This window comes from Bubalus kerabau, chromosome 20 (genome assembly GCF_029407905.1).
Source record: "Bubalus kerabau isolate K-KA32 ecotype Philippines breed swamp buffalo chromosome 20, PCC_UOA_SB_1v2, whole genome shotgun sequence".
Classification (NCBI taxonomy): domain Eukaryota; kingdom Metazoa; phylum Chordata; class Mammalia; order Artiodactyla; family Bovidae; genus Bubalus; species Bubalus kerabau.
The window spans coordinates 53349599-53373947 of NC_073643.1; the positions used below are offsets into that span (position 1 = coordinate 53349599).

At 53.5% G+C, this 24349-nt stretch overlaps 2 protein-coding genes and 1 pseudogene across 2 annotated transcripts; all 3 read right to left on the minus strand.

Moving 5' to 3' along the window:
- Positions 1–296: 296 nt before the first annotated feature.
- LOC129635000 (cathelicidin-3) lies at positions 297–2239 on the minus strand. The gene is made up of 4 exons (XM_055557581.1): positions 2042–2239; positions 1307–1414; positions 1075–1146; positions 297–485 (listed from the first exon to the last, which is right to left on the minus strand). The coding sequence occupies exons 1-4, from the start codon at positions 2237–2239 to the stop codon at positions 297–299; spliced, it is 567 nt and encodes a 188-aa protein (XP_055413556.1).
- A 9352-nt stretch (positions 2240–11591) lies between these two features.
- LOC129635065 (cathelicidin-3-like) lies at positions 11592–13459 on the minus strand (annotated as a pseudogene).
- Positions 13460–22309: 8850 nt separating this feature from the next.
- LOC129634997 (cathelicidin-2) lies at positions 22310–23816 on the minus strand. The gene is made up of 5 exons (XM_055557578.1): positions 23619–23816; positions 23398–23505; positions 23182–23253; positions 22560–22591; positions 22310–22430 (listed from the first exon to the last, which is right to left on the minus strand). The coding sequence occupies exons 1-5, from the start codon at positions 23814–23816 to the stop codon at positions 22310–22312; spliced, it is 531 nt and encodes a 176-aa protein (XP_055413553.1).
- Between the last annotated feature and the right edge of the window lie 533 nt (positions 23817–24349).

Consider the following 24349-nt stretch of genomic DNA (forward strand, 5'->3'; position numbering starts at 1 on the left):
GGACTCAGTCTCAATAAGTGGGAAGAGGCGAGAAAGTAGAAATTGGAGCCTGGAGGAAGTTGTTTTCACAAGAATTTATTTTTCACCGTCCAGAAGTCTAAGCCAAACAAATCAGACCCTTAGGACCCTTCTGTGGACTCAGGATTCATCAAAATTCTTTAATGGGTGTGATGTCAACCAATCCTTCACTGTTTTCCAGGAAACCTTGGAATAGGAGATGTCAGCAGGAATGGATGTGGGCTCGGCGCTGGTCTTGGCCGTAGTGCTAACCTTGATGTTGGCGTTCCCAATGATTTTCACAATGGAATTGGCCTTGGCCCAGGCCGTGGTAATGGCAGTGGCCTTGGAATTGGCCTTGGCCCAGGCCATGGTAATGGCAGTGGCCTTGGAATTGGCCTTGGCCTAGGCCATGGTAATGGCAATGGCCTTGGCCTTGGCCTTGGCAAACGTGGGCGCCGGGGACGAAATCTCCTGACACTCTGAAGCTGTAAACCATGACAAAACAGATTTGCTGTGGAACTGGGTAAGGGTCAAGACAAGATCCCTCACTTCACACCTGAACAGCCCTCTAACTGGGACACCACGAGTGTTGGGTCCTGTTCACCCTCTGGCTGTTATCTTTGAAGCATATGATTGAACCCTATATAAAGAGACCTAGGGAGAAACAGGTTCACAGACAACATAGGGCTTCCAAGGGTCACAAGCCCATCCTAGCAAAGCTGGATTAGAGCAGCAGATTAGAGATCATTACTGAGTCGATTCCTCTCAACTTCAGCCCAGTCAGAATCCCCTGTAGGACTTGTGAAAATAGAAATGGCTGGACTCCACCCCAGAGTCGGATTCAGGAGCTCTCAGACCTGAGAATCTGTCTCATGTCAGTTCCGGGGTGGGGACCGCATTACAGAAACACTGCTCTAAGGGATGCAGAGCCAGGGCTGGAGACCTGGGACTGGGGGGGAGGGGTCCAGGTAGGAGGGCCTTTCTCTACCCTGGATGGGGCAGCGGGTCATCAGTCCAAAGCATGCTCCACACTCTACCCCCTAGAACCCTCCAAAACCAGAAGGGGCCACTCACCTCATTACAGTTTAAGTCAAATAGGTCATCGGACTGGTCCAGGGTGATTGTCCCCACACACTGTTTCACCAGCTGGAAGGAGAGCTCAAGGTCAAACTGGAACCCCCGGGCCATAACTTTCCAGGCTAACCCTACTTCACATCCCAGGGGCTGGAAATCTTCCCTGAAGGCCCCTGCTCAGCTCCCTGAGAAACATTGATCCCAGCCCTCAGTCTCCAGGCCCCAGGCTCACCCCATTCTCCTTGAAGTCACACTGCTCCAGGGGCTGCTGGCTCGTCCTGGGGCACACAGTCTCCTTCACCCTGAAGCTTGCAGGCTTTCGAGCTCCCCGGTCCTCTACCTGGTCAACAATCAAAGTGGGGAGACTGGGCTCAGGCTCATGTTTCCTTCTCTGATCTGTATCCTTGCCCCTGATCCAGACGGCAGCCTCTCCAGCCCCCTGTGTGTCCGGCCCTGGGCTTGGTGCTGGGAGCACAGGGGAGGGGACAGAGCCCATGCCCGGCCTCATGGACACACAGAGAGCAGGAGCGGCCCTCACAGCAGCGCTGATGGCAGCGCCTCCCCTCACAGGGGCTGAGGGAGGTCAGGGCCGCCTGCAGGGAGGGCCCTTGTCACTGGAGCCTCCAGGCTGATGGAGCTCCCCCTGGCAGAGAGACACCAAGGTTCAGGTGGGATAGTAGCAGGGAAGTCACCTCACAGAGTCTGTGAGCCCTCCATCCCTGGAGCTCCCAGAAGTCCAGGGAGCCAGGTGTGCAGGGCGCCTGTTCCCACAGCAGAGATGCTAAGACAGGAAGCCTGGTGCTGGGGGGGGGGGGGGGCAGGTCTGGGAAGGTTTCCTGGAAGAGGTGGGAGCCCACCTAGAGGGAAAAGTGCCTTCCTGACAGAGGTACAGCCTGAGTGAAAGGAGTGACAGTGTGGCCAAAGCAGGCAGGAGAAGGGCCTGTCCCCAGCCCCCTCCCCAACTCACATCCTTGGGAGGCGGGTCTAGCTCCAGGAGGCGGTAGAGATTAGCTTCTGAGGACCCATCATTGATGCGATCCACAGCACGAAGCACGGCCTCCCTGTAGCTGAGGGCCTGGGCACTGGCCGAGGGCAGCACCAGTCCCAGCAGCAGTAGCCACAGCGACCAGCGCCCCAGGGAGAGGCTGGCCCTCTGGGTCTCCATGGTCCCCAGTCTGCCTCCTTCCACTGAGGAACGCTTCTTTTATGCTCAACTGGGCCTGATGCAAAGGTTCAATGAGGAACCGTCCCCATCCCTGCCCTCCTCCCAGGGTGTGAGCTGGTCTTGCCACAGTCCTTGCTGTTGCCTCATGGGTTTTCTGGGCAGTGGGCAGGGAGACCCCTGTGCAAGGTGAAGAAATGGTTTCTCCATCTCTCTTAATACCTTGGCATCTCTGGGGCACATGGGAAGTGTTACAGTAAGGCTTGCTCAGGTGGGTTGTGCCCTCCAAGAGGGAAGGAGTAGACAGTGTCTACATCCCCTCTGACCTCCCTCCAGTCCTGCCCAGCTCCTCCCCCCATCTCCTTTCATCTGAGTGAAGCCACAAGCCCCACAGTTCAACTTCTTTGTTTTCCAGGCTCTTCCCTAACTACTGTCCACCCTCCACACCGTCATCTAGGGCTCCTGCCAGCCACTGATGTGGCCACTGACCAGCTGCCTTGAGCAGGGGCACCATGGTCTGGATATTGATCCTCATCATTGTCCACACCCCAGCCCTGTGGTTCTCAGGTGTCAGGGTGCCCCATCCACCCCAACCACAAGCCACTCAGAGCCTCCTGCTCTCCTCCCATCTCTGCACCTGATGCCTCTGTTTGACCTGTCTTCCAACTTGAGAAGCCTTCCCTGACCTCAACCACACAAGGAAACTTCTCTTGGCTCACAGAGACTTCAGGACATCCCTTCTGATTTGACCTCAGTGACTCCCTGCTCACTGCTCTGATTGGACACCGAGGGGGAAGCGGGGCCCACTGGGAGGACAAGAGAGCACAGCTGGAGGAAGAATGTGCCCAAGCGACAGAGGATCCTGAGACCATGAAGCTCATTCGAATCCATCACCAGCAGGGAAGCACCATGTGCCCATGAGGCCCGTGGTGGCTGGTGGACTCAGTTGCCCTGTGGGATCCTTGGGGGCTTGGCCAGCCCGCCTTGGAAGGTGGCAGCCTGGATGGATGGTGCTGGTGGCCCACTCAGTCTTGGAGAAGGAAAGAAAGTTGGGCTTTGTGAAACCTGGTTACACAGCCCAGATATTGCCCCAGAGGCACGTTGGTCAAGCTGTATACTTTTCCCAAGTAAAAGGAGGAAAGGGAGATGATTGCAATAGAAAATAGCGAGCAATACACATGCTTACAGGGTGACTGGTAATCCTGACACCCACCCTATGCTTTCCTGCCTCTGCGCCCTTGCCTTTGCTCAGACTTCAGACTGAAGTCCCCTCGTCCATCCTCTCTGGATGCAGTGTCGTGTCCTCTGCCAGGTTCAGGCTGTGCCTTCTGTGATGCCAAGTGTGAGCCTCCCATGCCTCCAGGATCCTGCTTTAGTCCTCACAGCCTGTCAGAACAGAGCTCTTGTCAGGAAAGACACCACGCCCTTGTCCCCAGCCAGGTGGCCCCCAACTCCACATCCAGTCTTTAGAAAATCCACATACACTTTTCACCCCCAACAAACTCAGGTAGGAGCCCTGATCCTGCATCACCCCCTCCTTTTCTCTTCCCAGCCACCCTTCGGGTCCCCGAGAGTCTGGGGCAATCGGAACAGAAACCCTGTTCTAAACAGGGCCCCAGATCTCTGGAAACACCCACCAGCTCTCTGTGTAGATCAGTTGTCAAGGAAAATGAGACCCACAGGCAAATCTTTCAATCAAGGACACCCCCCCTCACTAGGAAATGGCAGACCCACTGGGGGACCCAATCCCTCCACTGACCCAGCACGCTGTGTACCTCTCGGCAACTAGTGGAGGGCAATTTGGTCCTCCCTCCTGCCCTCTGCAAGAAACAGGGAAGGACGGTTGAGCATCAGGACCCTCTCTCTGCTCAGGGTCTACTTCCTCCTCCCCACTGACCACTTCAGGTGAAGCAAAGAGATGGGGAGGCTAAGCCCTCCTGGAAACTCCTCAGCTAGGCTGGGGTTTCCCAGGCACGGGGTTTGATGAAGCAGATCAGCTGGCAGGAGGGCAGCACCATCCCACCCCCAGGTACTGGGGGGAGGGGGGGACATAAAACCAACAGAGGCTGCACCAGCCACACCATAGCCAGAGTACTTGGAGGGCATCGAGGTGACTGCTCAGAGTCAGCCTTGAGCCTAGTGATTCCAAGGGCCTCAGCTGAGCCAAGCTCAGGCTCCAAATCTCACCACCACCAAGCACAGCAAACATCCTATCAGCTCCTCTCCGCTGGATCAGGGACCGTGTGACAAGGTGACCTGGGCCCAGGTGGGGGCTGAGCAGGAAGGTGCCTGAGTTTTGCAGAAGAGAACCAGGCTCAGGGCCAGCCCCAGGCAGTGAACAGACTGTGGGGCATGGGTACCATTCCTGTGAGTGGGTTTTTACTGGGGACGTGGGTGTAGAGAGGGCAGCTGGGAGCCCAGGCCAGACCTGTCAGCAGAGAGACTGAGGGGATGTTCTCTCCCCAGACAGGACCCTGGATACCTTGGGTACATCAGAAAAGCAAATCCTCTTTCATTCTTCTACCAGGACAAAGACTTGCAAACCCTCAGGATCTCAGGGTTAGCCTCCTGGAGACCACGACCTTCAAACAGGAAGTGAGCTGAGCCCATCCAGACATGAACTTCTGTGAGGATGGAGGAAGACAGGGCCCTTCACACGAAGCCCACACACTCCTCCCCGGGTGCCTCTGTGTTCCCTTCCCACTGACTGGCTTGTCCTAGTGGACATCTTCCATCTGTCCATGAGTGCCCTGGGAAGGTAGAAACACTTCCAGCAGCTCATCCGAGCTTTTGCCATCTACTGCAGATGGTGACTGCAGCCATGAAATTAAAAGACGCTTACTCCTTGGAAGGAAAGTTATGTCCAACCAAGATAGCATATTCAAAAGCAGAGACATCACTTTGCCAACAAAGGTCTGTCTAGTCGAGGCTATGGTTTTTCCTTTGGTCATGTATGGATGTGAGAGTTGGACTGTGAACAAGGCTGAGTGCCGAAGAATTGATGCTTTTGAACTGTGGTGTTGGAGAAGACTCTTGAGAGTCCCTTGGACTGCAAGGAGATCCAACCAGTCCATTCTGAAGGAGATCAACCCCGGGATTTCTTTGGAAGGAATGATGCTGAAGCTGAAACTCCAGTACTTGGGCCATCTCTTGCGAAGAGCTGACTCATTGGAAAAGACTCTGATGCTGGGAGGGATTGGGGGCAGGAGGAGAAGGGGACGACAGAGGATGAGATGGCTGGATGGCATCACTGACTCGATGGACGTGAGTCTGAGTGAACTCCGGGAGTTGGTGATGGACAGGGAGGCCTGGCGTGCTGCGATTCATGGGGTCACAAAGAGTAGGACATGACTGAGCGACTGAACGAAACTGAACTGATGCACTTTGGAAAGACAGAAGGGACCAACTCCTGGGGAGAATGAGGGACTGGAAATCAGAATGCAATCTCCTCTGATTCTATTTCTCATTATCCACCTTTCTCCTGATCCCAGGTTTAACCTCAACAGATCCAGGTGGCACTTGCTTTTCTGATTTCCAAAAAACAATTTGGAAGCCAGCAAAAATTAAACCAGAAAAAAAGAAAGAAAAAGAAAGGACTTCCCTAGTGATACAATGGTAAAGAATCCTTCCACCAAAGCAGGAGACACAGGTTCGATCCCTGGTCCAGGGAGATCCCACATGCGATGGGACAACTAAGCCTGTGGCCCCAACTCCTGATCCTGTTTTCTAGAGCCCACGACCCAAAACTACTGAGCCCACGTGCTGCACCTAGTGGAGCCTGCCTGCCTAGAGCCCGTGCTCTGCGACCCGAGAAGCCACCACAATGAGGAGTCTGCATACCACAACCAGAGTTTAGCCCCCATTCGTTGCAACTAGACAGAGCTGTAGCCTTTCACTGCAAAGCGGTAAGAGACCTGGCACAGCCAAAATAAATAAATAGTTAAATTTTTTAAAAGGAAAGAAAAAGAAAAAACAGAACAATTTGGGAGAATGGCATTGAAACATGTATAATATCATATATGAAATGAGTCGCCAGTCCAGGTTCGATGCAGGATACAGGATGCTTGGGGCTGGTGCACTGGGATGACCCAGAGGGATGGTACGGGGAGGAGGTGGGAGGGGGCTTCAGGATGGGGAACACATGTACACCCGTGGCAGATTCATGTTGATGTATGGCAAAACCAATACAATATTGTAAAGTAATTAGTGAAGTGAAAGTGAAGTCACTCAGTCGTGTCCGACTCTTTGCGACCCCATGGACTGTAGCCTACCATGTTCCTCCATCCGTGGGATTCTCCAGGCAAGAATACTGGAGTGGGTTGCCATTTCCTTCTCCAGGAGATCTTCCCAACCTAGGGATCGAACCCGGGTCTCCCGCATTGCAAGCAGATGCTTTACCATCTGAGCCACGAGGGAAGCTCATAAGTAATTAGCCTCCAATTAAAATAAATAAATTTATATTAAAAAAAAAACACAGAACAAAGTAATTTGGAGATTTTAAAAGCACTTTTCAGACTGCTCACCACAAGCAAAGAACCACTGCTCATGCCTCCAACAGCAAACTGCCCCCCGAGGGGGAACCTCTTTTCAGATACTGACCTTGATTAAAAACAACACACAAGGGAGAAGCTGGGCAGGAGGGATTGTGGACTGGATGGGGATGGAGACTGGGAGGACTGATGAGTGGCAGGGACCGGGTGGGCTAGAACTGTGTTTGGTGAGAGCCATGCTGTGTTGGTGTGAAACCCAAGCTCTGCAGTGGGCACAGAACAGATCCCCCGACTGTCCCTGAAGCTGCTGAAGCAGGGGGCTCCCTCCACAGCTCCTTGCCGCCACAGTCACCTGTTTGCCCATGGGTGAGCTCATTGAAGTGAGCTTTCCTCCAGTGGCACCAGTTTCCTTCCAGTGAGTGAGGTGCCTGGGGTCCCTCCTATCACCAGTGCAACAACCCTAACATGAATCTCTGGGATGGTCATGAGGAAAACGCTGTGAGGGGAGGGTGGAGCCCATTGTGTCCTGCCCCCCGACTAGTCTCCCACAGCCATGTTGTCTATGGAACCTGGAGACCTGAGTCCAAGAAAGGGACCTGTGTGTGCGGTCCTTCAGGGTACAAAGGGCTCCTGTGAATCCACCTCCTTTAAGCTCATAGCACTCTTTTGTAAAAAATATAATTAATACTGCTGTGTGTGATATATGGGCTTCCCAGGTGGCTCAGTAGTAAAGAATCCACCTGACAAGCAGAAGATTCGGGTTTGATCCCTGGGTCAGGAAGATCCCCTGGAGGAGGAAATGGCAACCCACTCCAGTATCCCTACCTGGAGAATCCCATGGACAGAGGAACCTCGTGGACTACAGTCCATGGGGTCCTGAAAGACTCAGACATGACATAGCGACTAAACAGGAGCAGCAGCGTTGGCTACCTCAGAGTTTTTTTTTAATTTTTTTCGGGTCTTCATTGCTGAGCACGGGCTTTCTCTAGTTGTGGCGAGGGGGGCCACTCTCTAGTTGCGGTGTGCAGGCTTCTGATCTCAGTGGCTTTTCCTGTTGCAGACCACAGACTTTAGGGCAGGTGGCTCAGTGGTTGTGGTACATGGATCACAGGCTTTAGGGCAGGCTGCTCAGTGGTTGCGGTACCCAGACTTAGCTGCTCTGCGGCATGTGGAATATTCCCGGACCAGAAACCGAACCAGTGTCCCCTGCATTGGCAAGCACATTGTTAACCATTGGACCACCAGGGAAGTCCTCACAGCACTCTTGTCAGGACGCAGGGCAGGGCTTACCACCATCAGACCAGGGAGGAAACGGAGGCCCTGGGTGGGGTGGCGGTGTGGCCTTGGGAGGGAGGTCTTGGCTGGTGCTGATGTCAGCACTCAGCTCCGGCTCTTGAGTAAATTTTTCCCGGTCCGATATGAGGCCTCCTACTTCTCTCTCAGATGACCCCCAGGCCGCCTCTGCCTGGCCCCCATCACCACCCTTGTCAGCCCTGCATTGCTCCTGTAGCCCACTGCTTCAAGCAGCCTGGAGATTCGGCTTTTTGACTTGCAGCACCATGAGCATTGACAGGCTGCTCTGGGGGTCCCTTTCTGCACTGTGCCAACTCCCACTCTTTCTTCCCTTCCTGAGCTGTTCCCTGTCCTCTGGATGCTCAAGACTATGGGCGAAGACAACACATAAAAGCTGGGTAAGTATGTGCTGTGGCCAGGACAGTGGGTAGGGATTGAAAGTGGGTCAACACACAGTTTGGGAAAAAGAAACTACAGACAGAATTAAAGTTTTAAAGATGGGACCGGGGGACTCAAGATCTCGAGGATCAAGAACCTCACTAACCGATTCGATATCACTTTTATTGAGCTCTTGGTATGCAGAAAGTGTCTGGTTTTTTAGATAACGTAAGTTTCCCATGGTCCCAGTCACGTCCCCAGTTAATGACTTTCTTTGGAACTTCTATGTTATTTTCTGTACAAAGGGCTCCAGGTGGCTGGAAGCAAAGATCCCCGCAGGAACATCAGAGAACCCATAGTGCATTCGCAAGCAGCGTTCTAACTTGTGGTGACCCGATATTCCTAAATCCTCACCTTTCACTTTCCCACTGCTCATGCAGGACTCACTGACCTCAGCTAATCAGCCCAGGTACTCTGGTTATTTTTAACTATATTTCTTGTTGTGTTCTCAAGGCTTCAAAAAGACAATTGGATGTTTTCCCCACAAGGATGGAGTGAAATCAGTTGCTCTGAGAATGACTTCCAGGGTCTCCTTTAAATGATGTGGGAAGTGTGGAGACACCACTGGCCAGGGCCAGCTGCATAACTTGCAAGATGAAAATACATGTCCCTTGAATCAAAAATTATTAAGAAATTCAAGCTCTCAGAAGTCAGAGAGATTAGGAGAAAGGGAAAGCCTCCACTGGCCATTGCTGCCTTTGAAGATGGAGAAAGATGAGCAAAGGCCTGGTTACAGCCTCTAGGAACTGAGACCAACCCCAGCCAACAGCACGCAAGGGATTCACGGTCTCAATCCTACAAGCACAAAGAACCAAATTCTGCCATCAACCTGAACGAGCTTGAAAGCAGTTCTCCCCTAGAGGTTATTGAAAGGAATCCAGCCTTATCAGCATCTTGACTGGCCCTGTGAACAGAAAGCAGAGACACCCATCATAGCTCCTAGCATCTGACCTACAGAGCTGAGCCACGAGGGTGAAATTTATCTTCACATGCCTAAGAGGAAATGCATGTTGGCTCAAGGAAACCTCTCAGAGCAATGATGACATCACAGAATGGAGTGAGGTTGGGAAGAGGAGCAGTCACCAAACTCAACCATAAAGACAGCGGGGAAGGACTGCTCCTGTTGCAAGATGCTGCTCAGTTTCATCGGCAACAGTGGACTCCAGGTACCACCTCTCTTTCCTGCAGTCTTCACTGCCTCAGCAGCACAGGCAGGAGCAGGGTGGCATGGAGCTTGGGAGGCATCAACCTGTCAGCAGGAACAGCCACCAACTTCAAGCTACCCAGAGTTTAACAACTAGCTCAAAAAAAGAAATCCTGACCATTTAACCTGTAGCTCTGGCAAGCCTGAATCCTCGGGCACAGACACAGCACAGCCCCGAGTTTCTCTGTGGCATTCATCCCAGAATGCTGGATGAAGTAGAGTGAGAAGCATGAGGTTCCTCTAGCCTGCCTGAAATCAGCCCCACCTGCTCACCAAGAGGAGCCAAGCCTGACAGGTAGCAGAGTAAATGCCCTGTGAGATCCTACCCTCTGTCCCTCTCAGAGAAGGCAATCTGTGTCTTGGTTCAGGTTGGCTCCGAGGCAGACCTAAGACAAGCGTTTCGTGGAAGTATTGTGTTGGCCAAAAAGTTGTTCAGGATTTCGGGTAAGATATTACTTTTTGGCTAACGCAGTGTTTTGTCTGGGAGATGATTCCAGAAAGCACCAGCAGGAGTGTAGAGAAGGGAGACAGGGCAGGACCTGAGTCAAAGAGGATGTGTTTCAAGGAAGAGGTTACAAAAATGGGAGACGGGGGCTCAACCCAGCTGTGGATATCAGGGAGTGGTGTGACATGTCTGAAAACGGGCCACCCAAGGCTTGAGGAAGAGAAGGTATTTTTCCACCAAGTCCCCACAATGTTTGAATGAAGTTGCTTCCTGGATCCAACAGCCCCCCAGCCCCAAACCAGTGCTTCCAGTCTTCCCCAGAGCAAAGATTGGCTAGAGAATAAGGAGTGGGCAGGGCATGGACAGTGTCTGAAACACCCAGGCAAACAGTGATGTGACCTGTGCGTCACTCTGTGTGTGTCTCTCACCCTCATGCAGAGCTCTTCACCCCAAAGAGCAGGATGCTTGTATTTAATGGTGCAAATGTTTGTGTCATGTGATCCCTAAACGCAAGCCCACTGCTTCAATCTGGGACCCAGCTGAAGAAACAGTAGTGTGTCTCAAAACCACAGGAAAAGCCAGGAGGGGCAGGCTATTCCAGAATTAAGATTGTCAAGGGCAAGAGGAACATTTTGGCCATTGTACTTGCATGCTCAAGCCTGAGACTGAACTGTGACTCTGTGAGTGTTTAACAAGGTGAGCAGCCTGGCGCCTCGTGGACTGTCAGCTCCATGCGAGCAGGAACAGCAGCCCCACCAGCTCTGCACACACAGCAGGTCTCTGTACGTCATACTGGGTGTTGGAGGAGGAGGGCAGGGTGGGTGAAGGGCTCGGGAGGGACCTGAGGCTGGGGATGCTGTCCTGGAGCTCCTGGGGCTTCTGCCTTCCCCGTGCCCTCCTGGAAGGAACAGGGGCCTCACGCTTCTCTGTGTTCACAGGGGTGATCACACACACACACATAGACACACACACAGACACACACATACACATAGCCACACACACACACACACACACACACATACACACACAGAGGAGGCCTCTCAGAGTTAAGGACTCAGTCTCAGTTCAGTTCAGTTCAGTCGCTCAGTCGTGTCCGACTCTGTGCGACCCCATAGACGGCAGCCCACCAGGCTCCCCTGTCCCTGGGATTCTCCAGGCAAGAACACTGGAGTAGGCTGCCATTTCCTTCTCCAATGCATGAAAGTGAAAAGTGAAAGTGAAGTCGCTCAGTCGTATCCGACTCTTAGCGACCCCATGGACTGCAGCCTCCTCTGTCCATGTGATTTTCCAGGCAAGAATACTGGAGTGGGGTGCCATTGTGGGAAAAAGGGAAATAATTGAAATTGAAGCCTGGAGGAAGTTGTTTTCACAAAAATTTATTTTTCACCGTCCAGAAGTCTGCTCCAGAACAAATCATATCTTTAAAATGCTTCCCTCAGGCTCGGAATTCACCAAAAGCCATTAATAGGTATGATAGCCAGTCCTTCACCGTTTTCCGGGGAACCTTGGCGGGAACCATGGCCGTGGCCTTGGCCTTGGCCTGTGAGGAGGCCGAGGTTTGGGAGGCTGAGGTCACTTAGCCCTGACACTCTGAAGCTGTGAACCACAATGGAAGAGATTACTTGTGGGACTGGGCAAGGGTCAAGAGAAGATCACTCTCTCCCCACATGAACAACCCCCAAACTGAGCCACCAAAGGAACTTTGGCCCCAGATCATCCTCTGGCAGTGATCTTTGGAGCATGTGGTTGAATCCCTAAACCCACAACATATGGGGAAACTGATCCCAGAGATGACAAGGGGCTTCCAAGGGTCACAAGCCCATCCGGGCAAAGATGGACTGGAGCATGGCCTCAAGACCATGACTCAAGTCAGGGTGTCACAATTTCAGCACCGTCAGAATCCCCTGGAGGCCTTGTGAAAATGCAAATGCCGGGGCCCCACCCCAAAGTCTGATTCAGGAGGTCTCAGTGGGGCTGAGAATCTGCCTTACTGTGAGTTCCTGGGTGGGGACCCCATTAGCAGCCACTTCTCTAAAGGATGTAGAGCCAGGGCTGGAGACCTGGGGATTGGGGAGGGTGGGCCCAGATAGGAGGGCCTTTTCTCTGCCCTAGACGGAGCAGCGGGTCATTGGTCCAAAGGATGTTTCTCAACCCACCCTGTTAGCATATGCCCAACACAGAAGGGGCCACTCACCTCATTACAGTTTATGTCAAACTGGTCATCGGACCGGTCCAGGCTGACTGTGCCCAAACACTGTTTCACCAGCTGGAAGGGGAGCTCAAGGTCAAACTGGAAACCCCGGGCCATAATCTCCCAGGCTCAGCCCACCTCACCTGCCAGGGGCTGGAAACATTCCCTGAAGTTCCCTGTTCAGCTCACGCTGAGAAGCATTGATCCCAGCCCTCAGTCTCAGTCCCCAGGCTCACCCCATACTCCTTGAAGTCACACTGCTCCGGGGGCTGCAGGCTCGGCCTGGGGCACACAGTCTCCTTCACCCTGAAGCTCACAGGCTTTCGAGCTCCCCGGTCCTCCACCTGGTCAAGGATCAAAGTGGGGAGACTGGGCTCGGGTTCATGTTTCCTTCTCTGATCTGTCTCCCTGCCCCCCACCCAGACCGCAGCCTCTCCAGCCCCCTGTGTGTCCGGCCCTGGGCTTGGTGCTGGGAGCACAGGGGAGGGGACAGAGCCCGTGCCCGGCCTCACGGGCACACAGAGAGCAGGAGTGGCCCTCACAGCAGCGCTGATGGCAGCGCCTCCCCTCAGAGGGGCTGAGGGAGGTCAGGGCCGCCTGCAGGGAGGGCCCTTGTCACTGGAGCCTCCAGGCTGACGGAGCTCCCCCTGGCAGAGAGACACCAAGGTTCAGGTGGGATAGTAGCAGGGAAGTCACCTCACAGAGCCTGTGACCCTCCCATCCCTGGAGCTCCCAGAAGTCCAGGGAGCCTGAGCCAGGTGTGCAGGGCACCTGTTCCCACAGCAGAGATGCTAAGACAGGAAGCCTGGTGCTGGGAGGGCCCCAGGTCTGGGAAGGTTTCCTGGAAGAGATGGGAACCCACCTAGAGGGAAAAGTGCCTTCCTGACAAGAGAACCAGCCTTAGTGAAGCGGCGACAGTGTGGCCAAAGCTGGGGGGAGATGGCTCAGCCCCTCCCCAACTCACATCCTTGGGAGGCAGGTCTAGCTCCAGGAGGCAGTAGAGATTAGCTTCTGTGGACCCATCATTGAGCTGATCCACAGCACGAAGCACGGCCTCCCTGTAGCTGAGGGCCTGGGCGCTGGCCGAGGGCAGCACCAGTCCCAGCAGCAGTAGCCACAGTGACCAGCGCCCCAGGGAGAGGCTGGCCCTCTAAGTCTTCATGGTCCCCAGCCTACCTCCTCCCAGCCCGAGGGACCCTCCTTTTATGCTTAGCCTGGGCCCTGACCTGCCCCATCCCTGCCCTCCTCCCAGGGTGTGAGATTGACTTGCCTCAGCTCCTGCTGCTGCTTCATGAGATTGCTGGCCAGTGGGAAGGGAGGCCTCTGTGCAAGGTGAAAAAAGGGTTTCTCCATCTCCCTGACAACTTCTTGGCCTCTCCTGGACCCCACGGGGAGTGTCACCAGCAGGCTTGCTCAAGAGGATTGAGTCCTCCAGGAGAGGCAGGGACCAGGCACTGTCTACATCCCCTCTACCTCCACACCATGGGCTCCTCAGGATTCAGGGTAAAGGAGGGTATTTGCTATTCGATCTTCTCCTTTAGGCACTGCTTGGCACCCAATAGGCACTTAGTTAAAGTTTGATGAGTGGATGACAGGACCAACCCCTTCTAGCCCCTCACCCCCCCACCCTGTCCTAGGCAGCCATCTGGGCCAAACCATCTTCTCTTCTCCACAAACCTCAGACAGTCAGGGTCTCAGCTCCACCTGCTCCCTCTCCTAGTCTTCTCCTCTGCCTTCCTCAGACTAAGACGTCACATCCAAAGACCCCAGCAGTTGTGGCCTGTTGCTACACTCAACCTATTTGTCTTCACAGGTGCTAGGGAAACACTCTGTCCTCTTGAACTTGCCCCTGAACAATTCTCCCCTGTCCCTGCCCTCCTGGGTCCCCTCCTCCTCCCTGGGGGCTCCTGCTGACTCTCCTCCAAGGACTGTCCTCTTAGGAGGCAGGGCTGGCTCAGGAGCATCCGGGCTGCTTCTCCTACCCGTCCTCACACGTTCCTGGGGACGGCCCTTCTCAAGACATCACACACATACTGGACTGTGCCTCTGGGTTCAAGACTCCCATGAACACCCTGGTGGTCCGCACTGGGCTGTTGGCTGGGTGCTGCTGCAGGAGCCCTGAGCTGGAAACCTGGGAGCCCCACCTGCTCCTTCTTCCTCCTGAGGACACTGCCCTGACCTCCCACCACCCCTGCCCTGGGCCGACCCCCGTCTCCTCTCCTCTCAGTGATGCCACAACCTCCAGACTCCATGTTTCCTGATTTTCAGGCTCTCCCCAGACCACTGTCCACCCTTCACACCATTTCTAGATGCCATGGCAGAGTGCTGATTTGACCACTTCACCCTCCGCCTTCAGAGCACACAGATCCCCACCTGACAGCAGGGTCTGGATCTCCCGGAGCTCCTCAGTGTCCACACCCCGGCCCTGTGGGGCAGGTCTCAAGCTGCCTTGACCACTCCAACCACAAGCCATCTCGGAGCCTCCTGCTTGGCCCCCATCTCTGCAGCTGGTGCCTCTGCTTGCCCTGACATGCCACCTTGCAAAATTTTCCCTGACCTTAACCAAAAGTGGTACCTCCTCCTCTTGACTCCCAAAGCCTTCAGGACATCCCTTCTTCTGTTTTGCTTTTTTAGTAAAATGTGCTTTTTATGTAGTTAGTTAGTTCTGGCTGTACCGTGTCTTTGTTGCTGCCCCCCAGCTAGTCTGGTTGCATAGAGCAAGGGCTACTCTCTAGTTGCGGTGCACAGGCTTCTCGTTGCGGTGGCTTCTCTTGTTGCGGAGCACAGGCTCTAGAGTGTGAGGTCTCAGTAGCTGTGGCCCAAGGGCTTAGTTGCCTGGTGTGGGATCTTCCTGGACCAGGGATCCAACCCACATCCCCTGCATTGGCAGGCAGATTCTTACCCACAGGACCACCAGGGAAGTCCAGGACATCCCTTCTGATTTGACCTCCAGGACTCCCTGCCCAGTGCTCTGGTTGAACACCAGATGGGGAAGAAAAGAGCACAGCTGGGGGAAATACTATGCCCAAGGGACCGAGGAGTGCTGAAGCCAAGAACATTCCAATCCATCAATGCCAGGGAAGCACCATGTGCCCCTGAGGCCCGGGGAGGTTGTGGACTCAGTTGCCCTGTGGGACCCTTGGAGCCTTGGCCAGGGCACCTTGGAAGGTGGCAGCCTGGATGGGAGATGCTGGTTGACCACTCAGCCTTGGAGAAGGAAAGAGAAGTGAGTTTTGTGCAAACTCATTACACCGCCCAGATATTGCCCCAGTGGCCTCTTGGTCAAGCTGTATCTTTTCCCCGAGTCAAATAATTAGCAACACACATGGTTACTGGGTGTTTGGTAACCTGGAAACCTCCCTGTGCTTTCCTGGTGGTGGTGGTCTATTCACTAAGTCGTGTTCGACTCTTTGCAACCCCATGAACTGTAGCCCGCCAGGCTCCTTTGTCCATGGGATTTCTCAGCAAGAATACTGGAGTGAGTTGCCATGTCCTCCTCTAGGGGATCATCTCAACCCAGGGATCGAATCTGCAGCTTCTGGGTTTCCAGCATTGCAGGCAGATTCTTATCCAAGGCCTCCCCTGTGCTTTCCTGCCTCTGCACGATTGCAGACTACAGTCTCCTTCCCCATCCTCCCTGGATCCTGTTAGGGGCCTCTGCCAGGCCCTCAGTCTGCACCTCCTGTGATGAGGAGTGAGCCCTCCACGTCTCCAGCATCTGCCTTTTCTGATTTAGTCCTCACAGCTGCCTTGTCCTAGCGGAGTCTTATGTCTGCTCATGGGTGCCCTGGGAAGGGGGAGACAGCCCACCATCTGGAGACTTCACCCAGCCCAGGCCAGCTAGTATGCCCTTTGGGAATTAAAGAGAGAAGGGACCAACTCTTAGTAAAAGAGACAGACCAACTGGGGATCAAAACACCATCTCACTGATTCCATTTTTTTCCAGCTTGGAATCTGTCACAGGTCTCTGGTCCAACTCAATAGTTACAGGTAAGCACCTGACTTTCTTTCTTTTGTAAAGATATTCAGGAGATTGTAAAGTACCTTCCTGCCTAATCACCACCTGTAGAAAACCACCAATTCTGTCTCCAGCAAAAACCTCCCTCCATAAGGATTTAAATCAACAGAAAAGGAAAGAGCTTGGGGAGCTGGAATTGCAGGTTACAATGGGGTGGAGAGTGGGAGGGCTGATGGGTGGCAGGAACCAGGGAAGGGAGGGCTGGGGCTGTTGGGGGCTATGCTCTGTAGGTGTGAAACCCTGGCTGTGAATAGGAAACCAGAATGATACCCCGCCATTCCTTAAGTTGGGAACTCTCTCCGTTTTGCTGGGAGTTCCTGCCATGATGGTCACTAGTGTGCCCTCGGGCAATCTCATTGAAAGGACTTTCTTCCAAGTACTTTGCCAGTGACAAAAACATTGAGTGGGATCCCTTGGGTCCATCCTGACATCTACACAACAACCCTGACACTAATCCCTGGGAGGGTCATGGTAACAACACTGCAAGGGGAGCCTGAGGCCCCTGCCTCCTCCACTCACAGCCTCCGCATAACCACATTGCCTATGGAGTCTGGAGACCTGAGTCCAACGATGTGACCTGTGTGTGTGGTCCTTTAGGGTACAACAGGCTCCTCTGCACCCATTTCCTCTGAGTTCACAGCACTCTTGTCAGGAGGGCAGCATAGGGCTCATCACCAGTCTCATAAGCCAAGAAGGAAACTGAGGCCCAGGGTGGGGTGATATGTGGCCTTGGGATAGAGGTCTTGGCCAAATCAGGGTTGATAGAAGGACCCAGATTTCTTGTCCAGTGTGGAGCCCCCCGGTCCAATCTAGGGCCTCCATCTTTCTTAGACCAGCTCCCTACCCCTCTCTCTGACCCCACCACCCACCACTCTGGCGATCCCTGTATCTCTTGTGAATCTCAGAACTTTAAGAAGTTCTGGAGACTCTTCTTTTTGACCAGCGGCACTCTAGACACTGAAGGGCTGAACTGGGGGCCTGTTCTGCCCTGGTCCACCTCCCACTTTTTTCTACTGCTTCCAGGGCTATCCCTTGCTTTCTGGCTGCTGAAGTTGCTGGGGTTTGGGGGAATACCCTAGGGAGAACTGGGGCAAGGGTGGAGGGAAGTAAGTTGCTCTCAGAATGGTTTCGGGGGCCTCCTTCCTGTATTATTTCAAGTATGGAGTCACCACTGGCCAGCCACTGGCTCCATCACTTGCAAAATGAAAATGCAGGGCACCTTGTTCAAAATCATGAGAATTTCAAGACCTCAGAAATAAGTCATTAGCAAGTACCTAAGCACAGGGGCCTGTGTGACTGGTGACACAGTTTTGATACCAGCCTTGCCCCCTGCCCACAAAATACTCTTTATCATCACAAGAGAGAGTTGAGACTATCTGGGTGTTGTGGGTAAGTCCAGGCCAGACTTTCACATACTTAGTAGCAGCTAGATCAGCAAGAGATGTTGCTTTTGTGATATCAGAATCTGACAAGTCTTTAAGCTTAGAACAGCTACCATATTCTGGGCAACACATGTAAAAGAGTTCAAAATTTCATGATGAGACTTATGAAAATCTTATCAGTATCTAGAAGGTCAACCTTGTTATGTCATGTTCAGTGGAGGCTGTCTACTCCTGGAGCTGGCAGTTGTTGGAAAGGTAACAAGAGCCCTTAGATTAAGACTCTTCAGGACTTCCCTGGTGGTCTAGTGGTTAAGAATCTGCCTGCCAATACAGGGGTCACGGGTTCGATCCCTGGTCTGGGAAGATTCCACATGCCATGGGGCAACTAAGCCTCCATGCCAGCCCACCATAAGCCTGTATGCTACTGAGCCCACCTTCTAGAGCTCATACTCTGCAACAAGAGAAGCCACCGAGATGAGAAGACTGTGCACCGCAATAAAGAGTAACCCCCACTCGCCGCCACTAGTGAATGCCCAGGCGCAGCAATGAAGACTCAGCACAGCCCTAAATAAATAAATAATTTTTAGAAAAAGACTCTTCATTGGCTGTTGATCAGGTAGAGTCTGGGTGAAGTGACCACATGCCCTGCAGAAAAACGCTGAGAGAGCAATGAATGATGCGTCTTCCCACCCTAGACTCTGTGAGTCTGCTAAGTCACTTCAGTCGTGTCCGACCCTGTGCAACCCCATAGACGGCAGCCCACCAGGCTCCCCCATCCCTGGGATTCTCCAGGCAAGAACACTGGAGTGGGTTGCCATTTCCTTCTCCAATGCATGAAAGTGAAAGTGAAGTCGCTCAGTCGTGTCCGACTCTTTGCGAACCTATGGAGTGTAGCCTACCAGGCTTCTCCATTCATGGGATTTTCCAGGCAAGAGTACTGGAGTGGGTTGCCATTTCCTTCTCCAAGACTGTGAGTCAGAGGCCTTCTATTCCCATCACCAGGGTAGTTACTTTCTTCACAACCAAGTGATCTGAACGCCCAGTCCCTCAGCAATCACTGCTCCTGTCCCCAGTCCTCCCTTTGTCTTAGACCATGGGCCCAGACTCCTCCCTACGTGCTCAGCAGCTTCATCCTTTTATGCCGTGACCCATCATAGAACAGCTCCCTATGCCCTGAAACGCCAGTAGGATCGCCTTAGGAGTTTCCACCTCATATTCATGATCATTGTCATCAATAGCCTTCCAGCAGCAGAGCTGGTAGTGCAAGGAGCACTAGGGTAGAGTCACCCCCAAGTGGGTCTTCTTTGCAGCTTCCAAATTCCGATACTAGGAGCTGCCAGAGGTGCCTGGGAAAAAGACAAGTGGGGTGAGAAAGATTACTCATATGGTTTGAGAGTCTTCCATCAGTATGGGCCTCTTCCCTCATTTCCGAGCCTCAAAATTAAACATTCTACTTAGCTAGAAGATAGCCTCCCAGGGAATCGGCTCATTTAGAATTCAAGTTGCCTTCCCTAAGTGTGTGCTCCACTGGGAGGTGAGCCTTGGGTGTATAGTTATCCTTTCGATGTTTCCTCTCAGAGTCCATTTCATCTTCCAATGGTACTGACTACTTGGAGATGAGATTGGGGGCATTGAAGGTCCAGGGAATCATCTGGGTAGCTGTTCACATCCAGCTTCTTACTATAAGGCAATGCTGTTGCAGATCGGATGTGTTCTGTGAATCCAGATATGAAACACAGACCGTTTGGGAGTCTTTGAATATCATATCCCATGTATGCTGTGCAGACAGGGATGGCATCCCTGTTATTGCCCTGGAATTCCTTTTGTCACTCAGTCGTGAGGCCGGGAGTCAGCCACTTTGGCCAGGCTTCCTTGGCCTCATGTGCTGGCATCACTAGGCTTTGTCAATATTTTGAGGTCTGATGGTGGATTTAAACGGATCACCATGTCCCATGTGATGGTGTATCCACATGCCTAGAGGCCCCACCTAGCCAGCGCAGGTTTAATTCATTTGTTGATTCCATTAACATGGCCCGTGAATGGTCATTTTCCTTGCATATCAATGTGAGTTATAACAGAGGTAGTGAGTGAAGAGCATTCTATTGCAACAAGGTTTGATACCCCCAGAGACTGAGGCTTGACCATCCAGTTTCATAGGCAGACACAGGATCACACTGCCAGTCTCTGGTGTACTGCCCATGAGACAGTGAGAAATGCAACCAGGTAAATTTGGGAAGGTTTCTTGACCAAGGGGCCTTATTCAGGCACAGGTGTCAAAAGATGTCTTTGAGGCTGAGCAGCAGCAGTGGCACAGCCCATGCATCCTCCTTTAACTTAGCACATCCACCCATGAAGGACCAGGCATCTTCAGGACCCTGGTGGACCAAAGCCCTCAGGGAGCTCTGATACAGACCCCACGTCTGAGAGAGCTGCATCTGGAATGTGATCGGCCACCTTTGCCTCTAGATGTTTCCCTCCAAGTGCCCCGTTTTCCTCTTTTTCCAGGAAAGAGTCGTTTTGTTGAGATTTTCATTTTTCACCCTTCCCATAATAGGGGTGTTGCTCCTTGAGGCTCTGAGCATCAGACAGTCACACACGACTGAGCGACTGAACTGAACTGTGTTGTAAAATATAGCATTAGATACATTTTTGAGGATGAATGAGTCCACACAGTTGAAAGTGCCTAGGGGCCATGAAAGTGACAATGTAGCTCTCTGCCTCCCCTGACAGCTCCTACCCTGCTCCAGCTGGGGATGACACAGAGGCAGAGTGGCACACGGGAGAACAGGGGGCTGCATGTTATATCTTACAGTTTCATTCATGCAAGGACAAATACAATCAAGATCCACAAGGGCCTTGCCTAGTAACAGTCCAGTTTCCCTCCTTGACACAGCATGGGTCTGGGGGATGGAGAAGCCCCTTCTGGTCCATTCCGATTGGCTCCCCTCTTCCTGATCTCTTGATCTCCTCCACTCTGTCTTTGATTTCAGTGCCCCCAAGCAAGGAAGCTGCCCCCTGCCCTGAAGTGAGTGACCTTCACATGTACACAAACACTGAGAAACATGAGGAGTCATCTCCCTGGGCCTCTTGACCTCCTGTCCCCTCTCACCATATTGTGAAACCTTCAGTGCCCCTTGGCTTTCAGCACTTGCCCCCAGGACCCCCCACTCCTGCACCACCACCCTGGACCCCTCAGGCCCTTCTCTCTTGTCTCCACATCAGGCCCTGCACCTGACCCGTATGGAACAAGTGGATGGACTCTCCATAACTCCACTGCCATCAGAGGCCATGTTCCCTAGAGTAAGATGTGTGAAGTTCCTCTAACCTGCCTGAAATTAGCCCCACCTGCTCACGAAGAGGAGCCAAGCCTGACAGGTCTCAGAGTAAATGCTCTGTGAGATCCTGCCCTCTGTCCCTCCCAGAGAAGGCAATCTGTGTCTTGTTCACCCAGCAGGAGACCTAAGACACACCTTTGGTGGAAGGAGTTTGTTTGGGAGGAGATTCCAGAAAAAGCCAGCAGAAGTGTGGACAGGGGAGACAGGGCAGGACATGAGTCAGAAGAGGAGGGGTCAATGAAGAGGTCACTGATGGAGATGGTTTAGGCTAAATCCCGGTGGGGATCTCACACAGGGATATACATATCTGGGAGTGGGCCACCCCAAGGGTGAGGAAGAGGAGGTGTTTTTCCCCCAAGTCCCTCCAATGGTTGGTTGAAGCTGCTACCAGAATACAAACTTCCTAGTGCTTCCAGTCTGCCGCAGAGCAAAGGTCAGCTAGAGCATGGGGAGTGAGCAGAACATAGACAGTGTCTGAACACCCGGGGAAACAGAGATGTGACCTGTGTGTCACTTTCTGCGTCTCACACAGTATTCAGCTCATTGCCCCGATGAAAATGAATGCTTCATTTTAATGCGAAGTTTTATATCACTGGATTCCGTCACACAGACCCACCACTAAAATGTGGGAGCCAGCTAGAAAAACAGTGATGTGTCTGAATGCCACAGGAAAGTCAGGAGGCGTGGACTTTCCAGAGTTAAGATCGTCATGGGGAAGAGGAATGTTCTGGGCATGGTACATTCAGGCTTAACCCTGAGACTGAACTGCATCTCTGTGAGTGTTTAGCAAGGTGAGCAGCCTGGCCCCTCGTGGACTGTCAGCTCCACGTGAGCAGGAGCAGCAGCCCCACCAGCTCTGCACCCACGGCAGGTCTCCTTACGTCCTACTGGGTGTTGGAGGAGGAGGGCAGGGGCGGGTGAAGGGCTCCGGAGGGACCCGAGGGTGGGGACGCTGTTCTGGAGCTCCTGGGGCTGCTGCCTCCCCCATGCTCTCGTGGAAGAACAGGGGCCTCACGCTTCTCTGTGTTTACAGGAGTGATCACACACACACACACACACACACACACACACACACACACACACACACATACAAAGACACTCCTAACGGTCATGGTAAGTTGGAAGAAGGGAGACAATTGAAATTGAAAGCTGGAGGAAGTTGTTTTCACAAGATTTTATTTTTTGGATGCTGACTTAGGGCAAAAGAGATCCCAAGAGGTCTTTCCTGGGCTTCTGATTCACCAGAAGCCCTTATCAGGGAGTTATCTGCCTATTGTTCACCGTCTACCAGGAAACGGTCCTTCGAGTGGACGGAACGGTGGGCGGATCGGCGGGAGGATCGGCGGGCCGATCGGCGGAAGGATCGGCGGGCGGATCGGCGGGCGGATCGGCGGGCGGATCGGCGGGCGGATCGGCGGGATGATCGGCGGGCGGATCGGCGGGATGATCGGCGGGCGGATCGGCGGGATGATCGGCGGGCGGATCGGCGGGATGATCGGCGGGCGGATCGGCGGATAGAACGGCGGACGGATTGGTGGAGGAAATCTGACACTCTGAAGCTGTGAACCAATAAAAACAGGTTTCTTGTGAGAACCGGGTGAAGGTCAAGACAAGACCCCTCCCCCCACATCTGCCAGCCCATTCCTAGAAGACTCCAGGAACCTTGGGGACCCAGATCACCCTCTGGCTGTGACCCTTGGAGCATATGGCTAAATCTCCATACCACAGACAGAGATGAAACCGAGGCCCACAGATGATAAGGGGCTTTCCAGGATCACAAACCCATCCCAGGAAAGCAGGCCATAAAAGATCAATACTGAGTCAGTGACTCTCAAGCTTCCGCACAGTCAGAGTCCCCTGCAGGCCTTGTGAAAATACAAATGGCTGGACCTCACCCCAGAGTCGGATTCGGTTGGTTTGAGTGGTGCTGAGAATCTGCCTTCCTGTCAGTTCCCGGGTGGGGACCCCATTAGAGAACCACTGCTTTAAGGGATGCACAGCCAGGGCTGGAGACCTGGGGCTCAGGGAAGGTGGGCCCGGGTGGGAGGGCCTTTCTCTGCCCTCAATGGGGCAGCGGGTCATTGGTCCAAAGGATGTTTCACATACTTACCCTGCCCAGAAACCCCACAGTCCAGAAGGGGCCACTCACCTCATTACAGTTTATGTCAAATTGGTCATTTGATGGGTCCAGGGTGACTGTCCCCACACACTGTTTCACCAGCTGGAAGGGGAGGTTCAAGGTCAAACTGGAACCCCTGTGGTCATAACCTCCCGGCCTCCTCCCAGGAATTGGAAATCGTCCCCAAGCCCGCTGTCCAATCCCTGGGAAGCATCTGCCATTCTCCTCCCCCGCTCCCAGGCTCACCCCATTCTTCTTGAAATCACACTGCTCCAGGGGCTGCTGGGTTGTCCTGGGGCAATCGGTCTCCTTCACCTTGAAGCTCACAGGCTTTCTGGTGCCTGGGTCGAAGTCCTGGTCATGGGTCAAAGTAGGGGAAACTGGATTTGGGCTCATTCTTCTTCCTCTGATCTGTCTCCCTGCCCCCCAACTAGCTGGCCCCTTCCCCAGATCCCTTCATAACTGACATCATTGGGTGTAGGGTCTAGCTCCAGGAGGCGGTAGAGATTAGCTTCTGAGGACCGCTCATTGAACTGATCCACGGCACGAAGCACGGCCTCCCTGTAGCTGAGGGCCTGGGCGCTGGCCGAGGGCAGCACCAGTCCCAGCAGCAGTAGCCACAGTGACCACCGTCCCAGGGAGAGGCTGGCCCTCTGGGTCTCCATGGTTCCCAGTCCTCATCCTCCCAGCCTGAGGAACCCTCCTTTTATGCTCAGCCTGGGCCCTGATCTGCCCCATCCCTGCCCTCCTCCCAGCATGTGAGAAGGACTTGCCTCAGTCCCTGCTGTGGCCTCATAGGACTGCTGGGCAGTGGGCAGGAAGGACCCTATACAAGGTGAAGAAATGGTTTCTCCATCTCCTGACAGTGTTTTGGCCTCTCTGGACCCCATGGCAAGGGTCACAGGCAGGCTTGCTCAAGAGGGTTGTGTCTTCCAGGAGAGGGAGGGGCCAGGCACTGTCTACTTCCCCTCTGACTCTACACCAAGGGCCCCTCAGGATCCAGAGTAAAGGAGTGTATTCACGTCTCAATTGCCAGCTCTTGGCCCTGTCTGGCACCTAATAGGCACTCAGTTAACACTGAGTGGTTAGAATGGTAAGACCATCAACTCCTGCTGTAGACTTACATTTCCAGCCCATCCCTAGGCAGACATAAATCCTACACCATCCTGTCCTCTGGGCTGAGACCTCAGCCAGTCAG

Coding starts and splice junctions, on each gene's coding strand:
- LOC129635000 (XM_055557581.1), bottom strand. CDS start 2,239: ATGGAGACCCAGAGGGCCAGCCTCTCCCTGGGGCGCTGGTCGCTGTGG. Junction 1,415..2,041: donor TAGACCCGCCTCCCAAGGAT/GTGAGTTGGGGA, acceptor ATTGTTGACCAG/GTAGAGGACCGGGGAGCTCG. Junction 486..1,074: donor TTGACTTAAACTGTAATGAG/GTGAGTGGCCCC, acceptor CATGGTTTACAG/CTTCAGAGTGTCAGGAGATT.
- LOC129634997 (XM_055557578.1), bottom strand. CDS start 23,816: ATGGAGACCCAGAGGGCCAGCCTCTCCCTGGGACGGTGGTCACTGTGG. Junction 23,254..23,397: donor GTGATTTCAAGAAGAATGGG/GTGAGCCTGGGA, acceptor CTCCCCTTCCAG/CTGGTGAAACAGTGTGTGGG. Junction 22,592..23,181: donor TTGACATAAACTGTAATGAG/GTGAGTGGCCCC, acceptor ATTGGTTCACAG/CTTCAGAGTGTCAGATTTCC.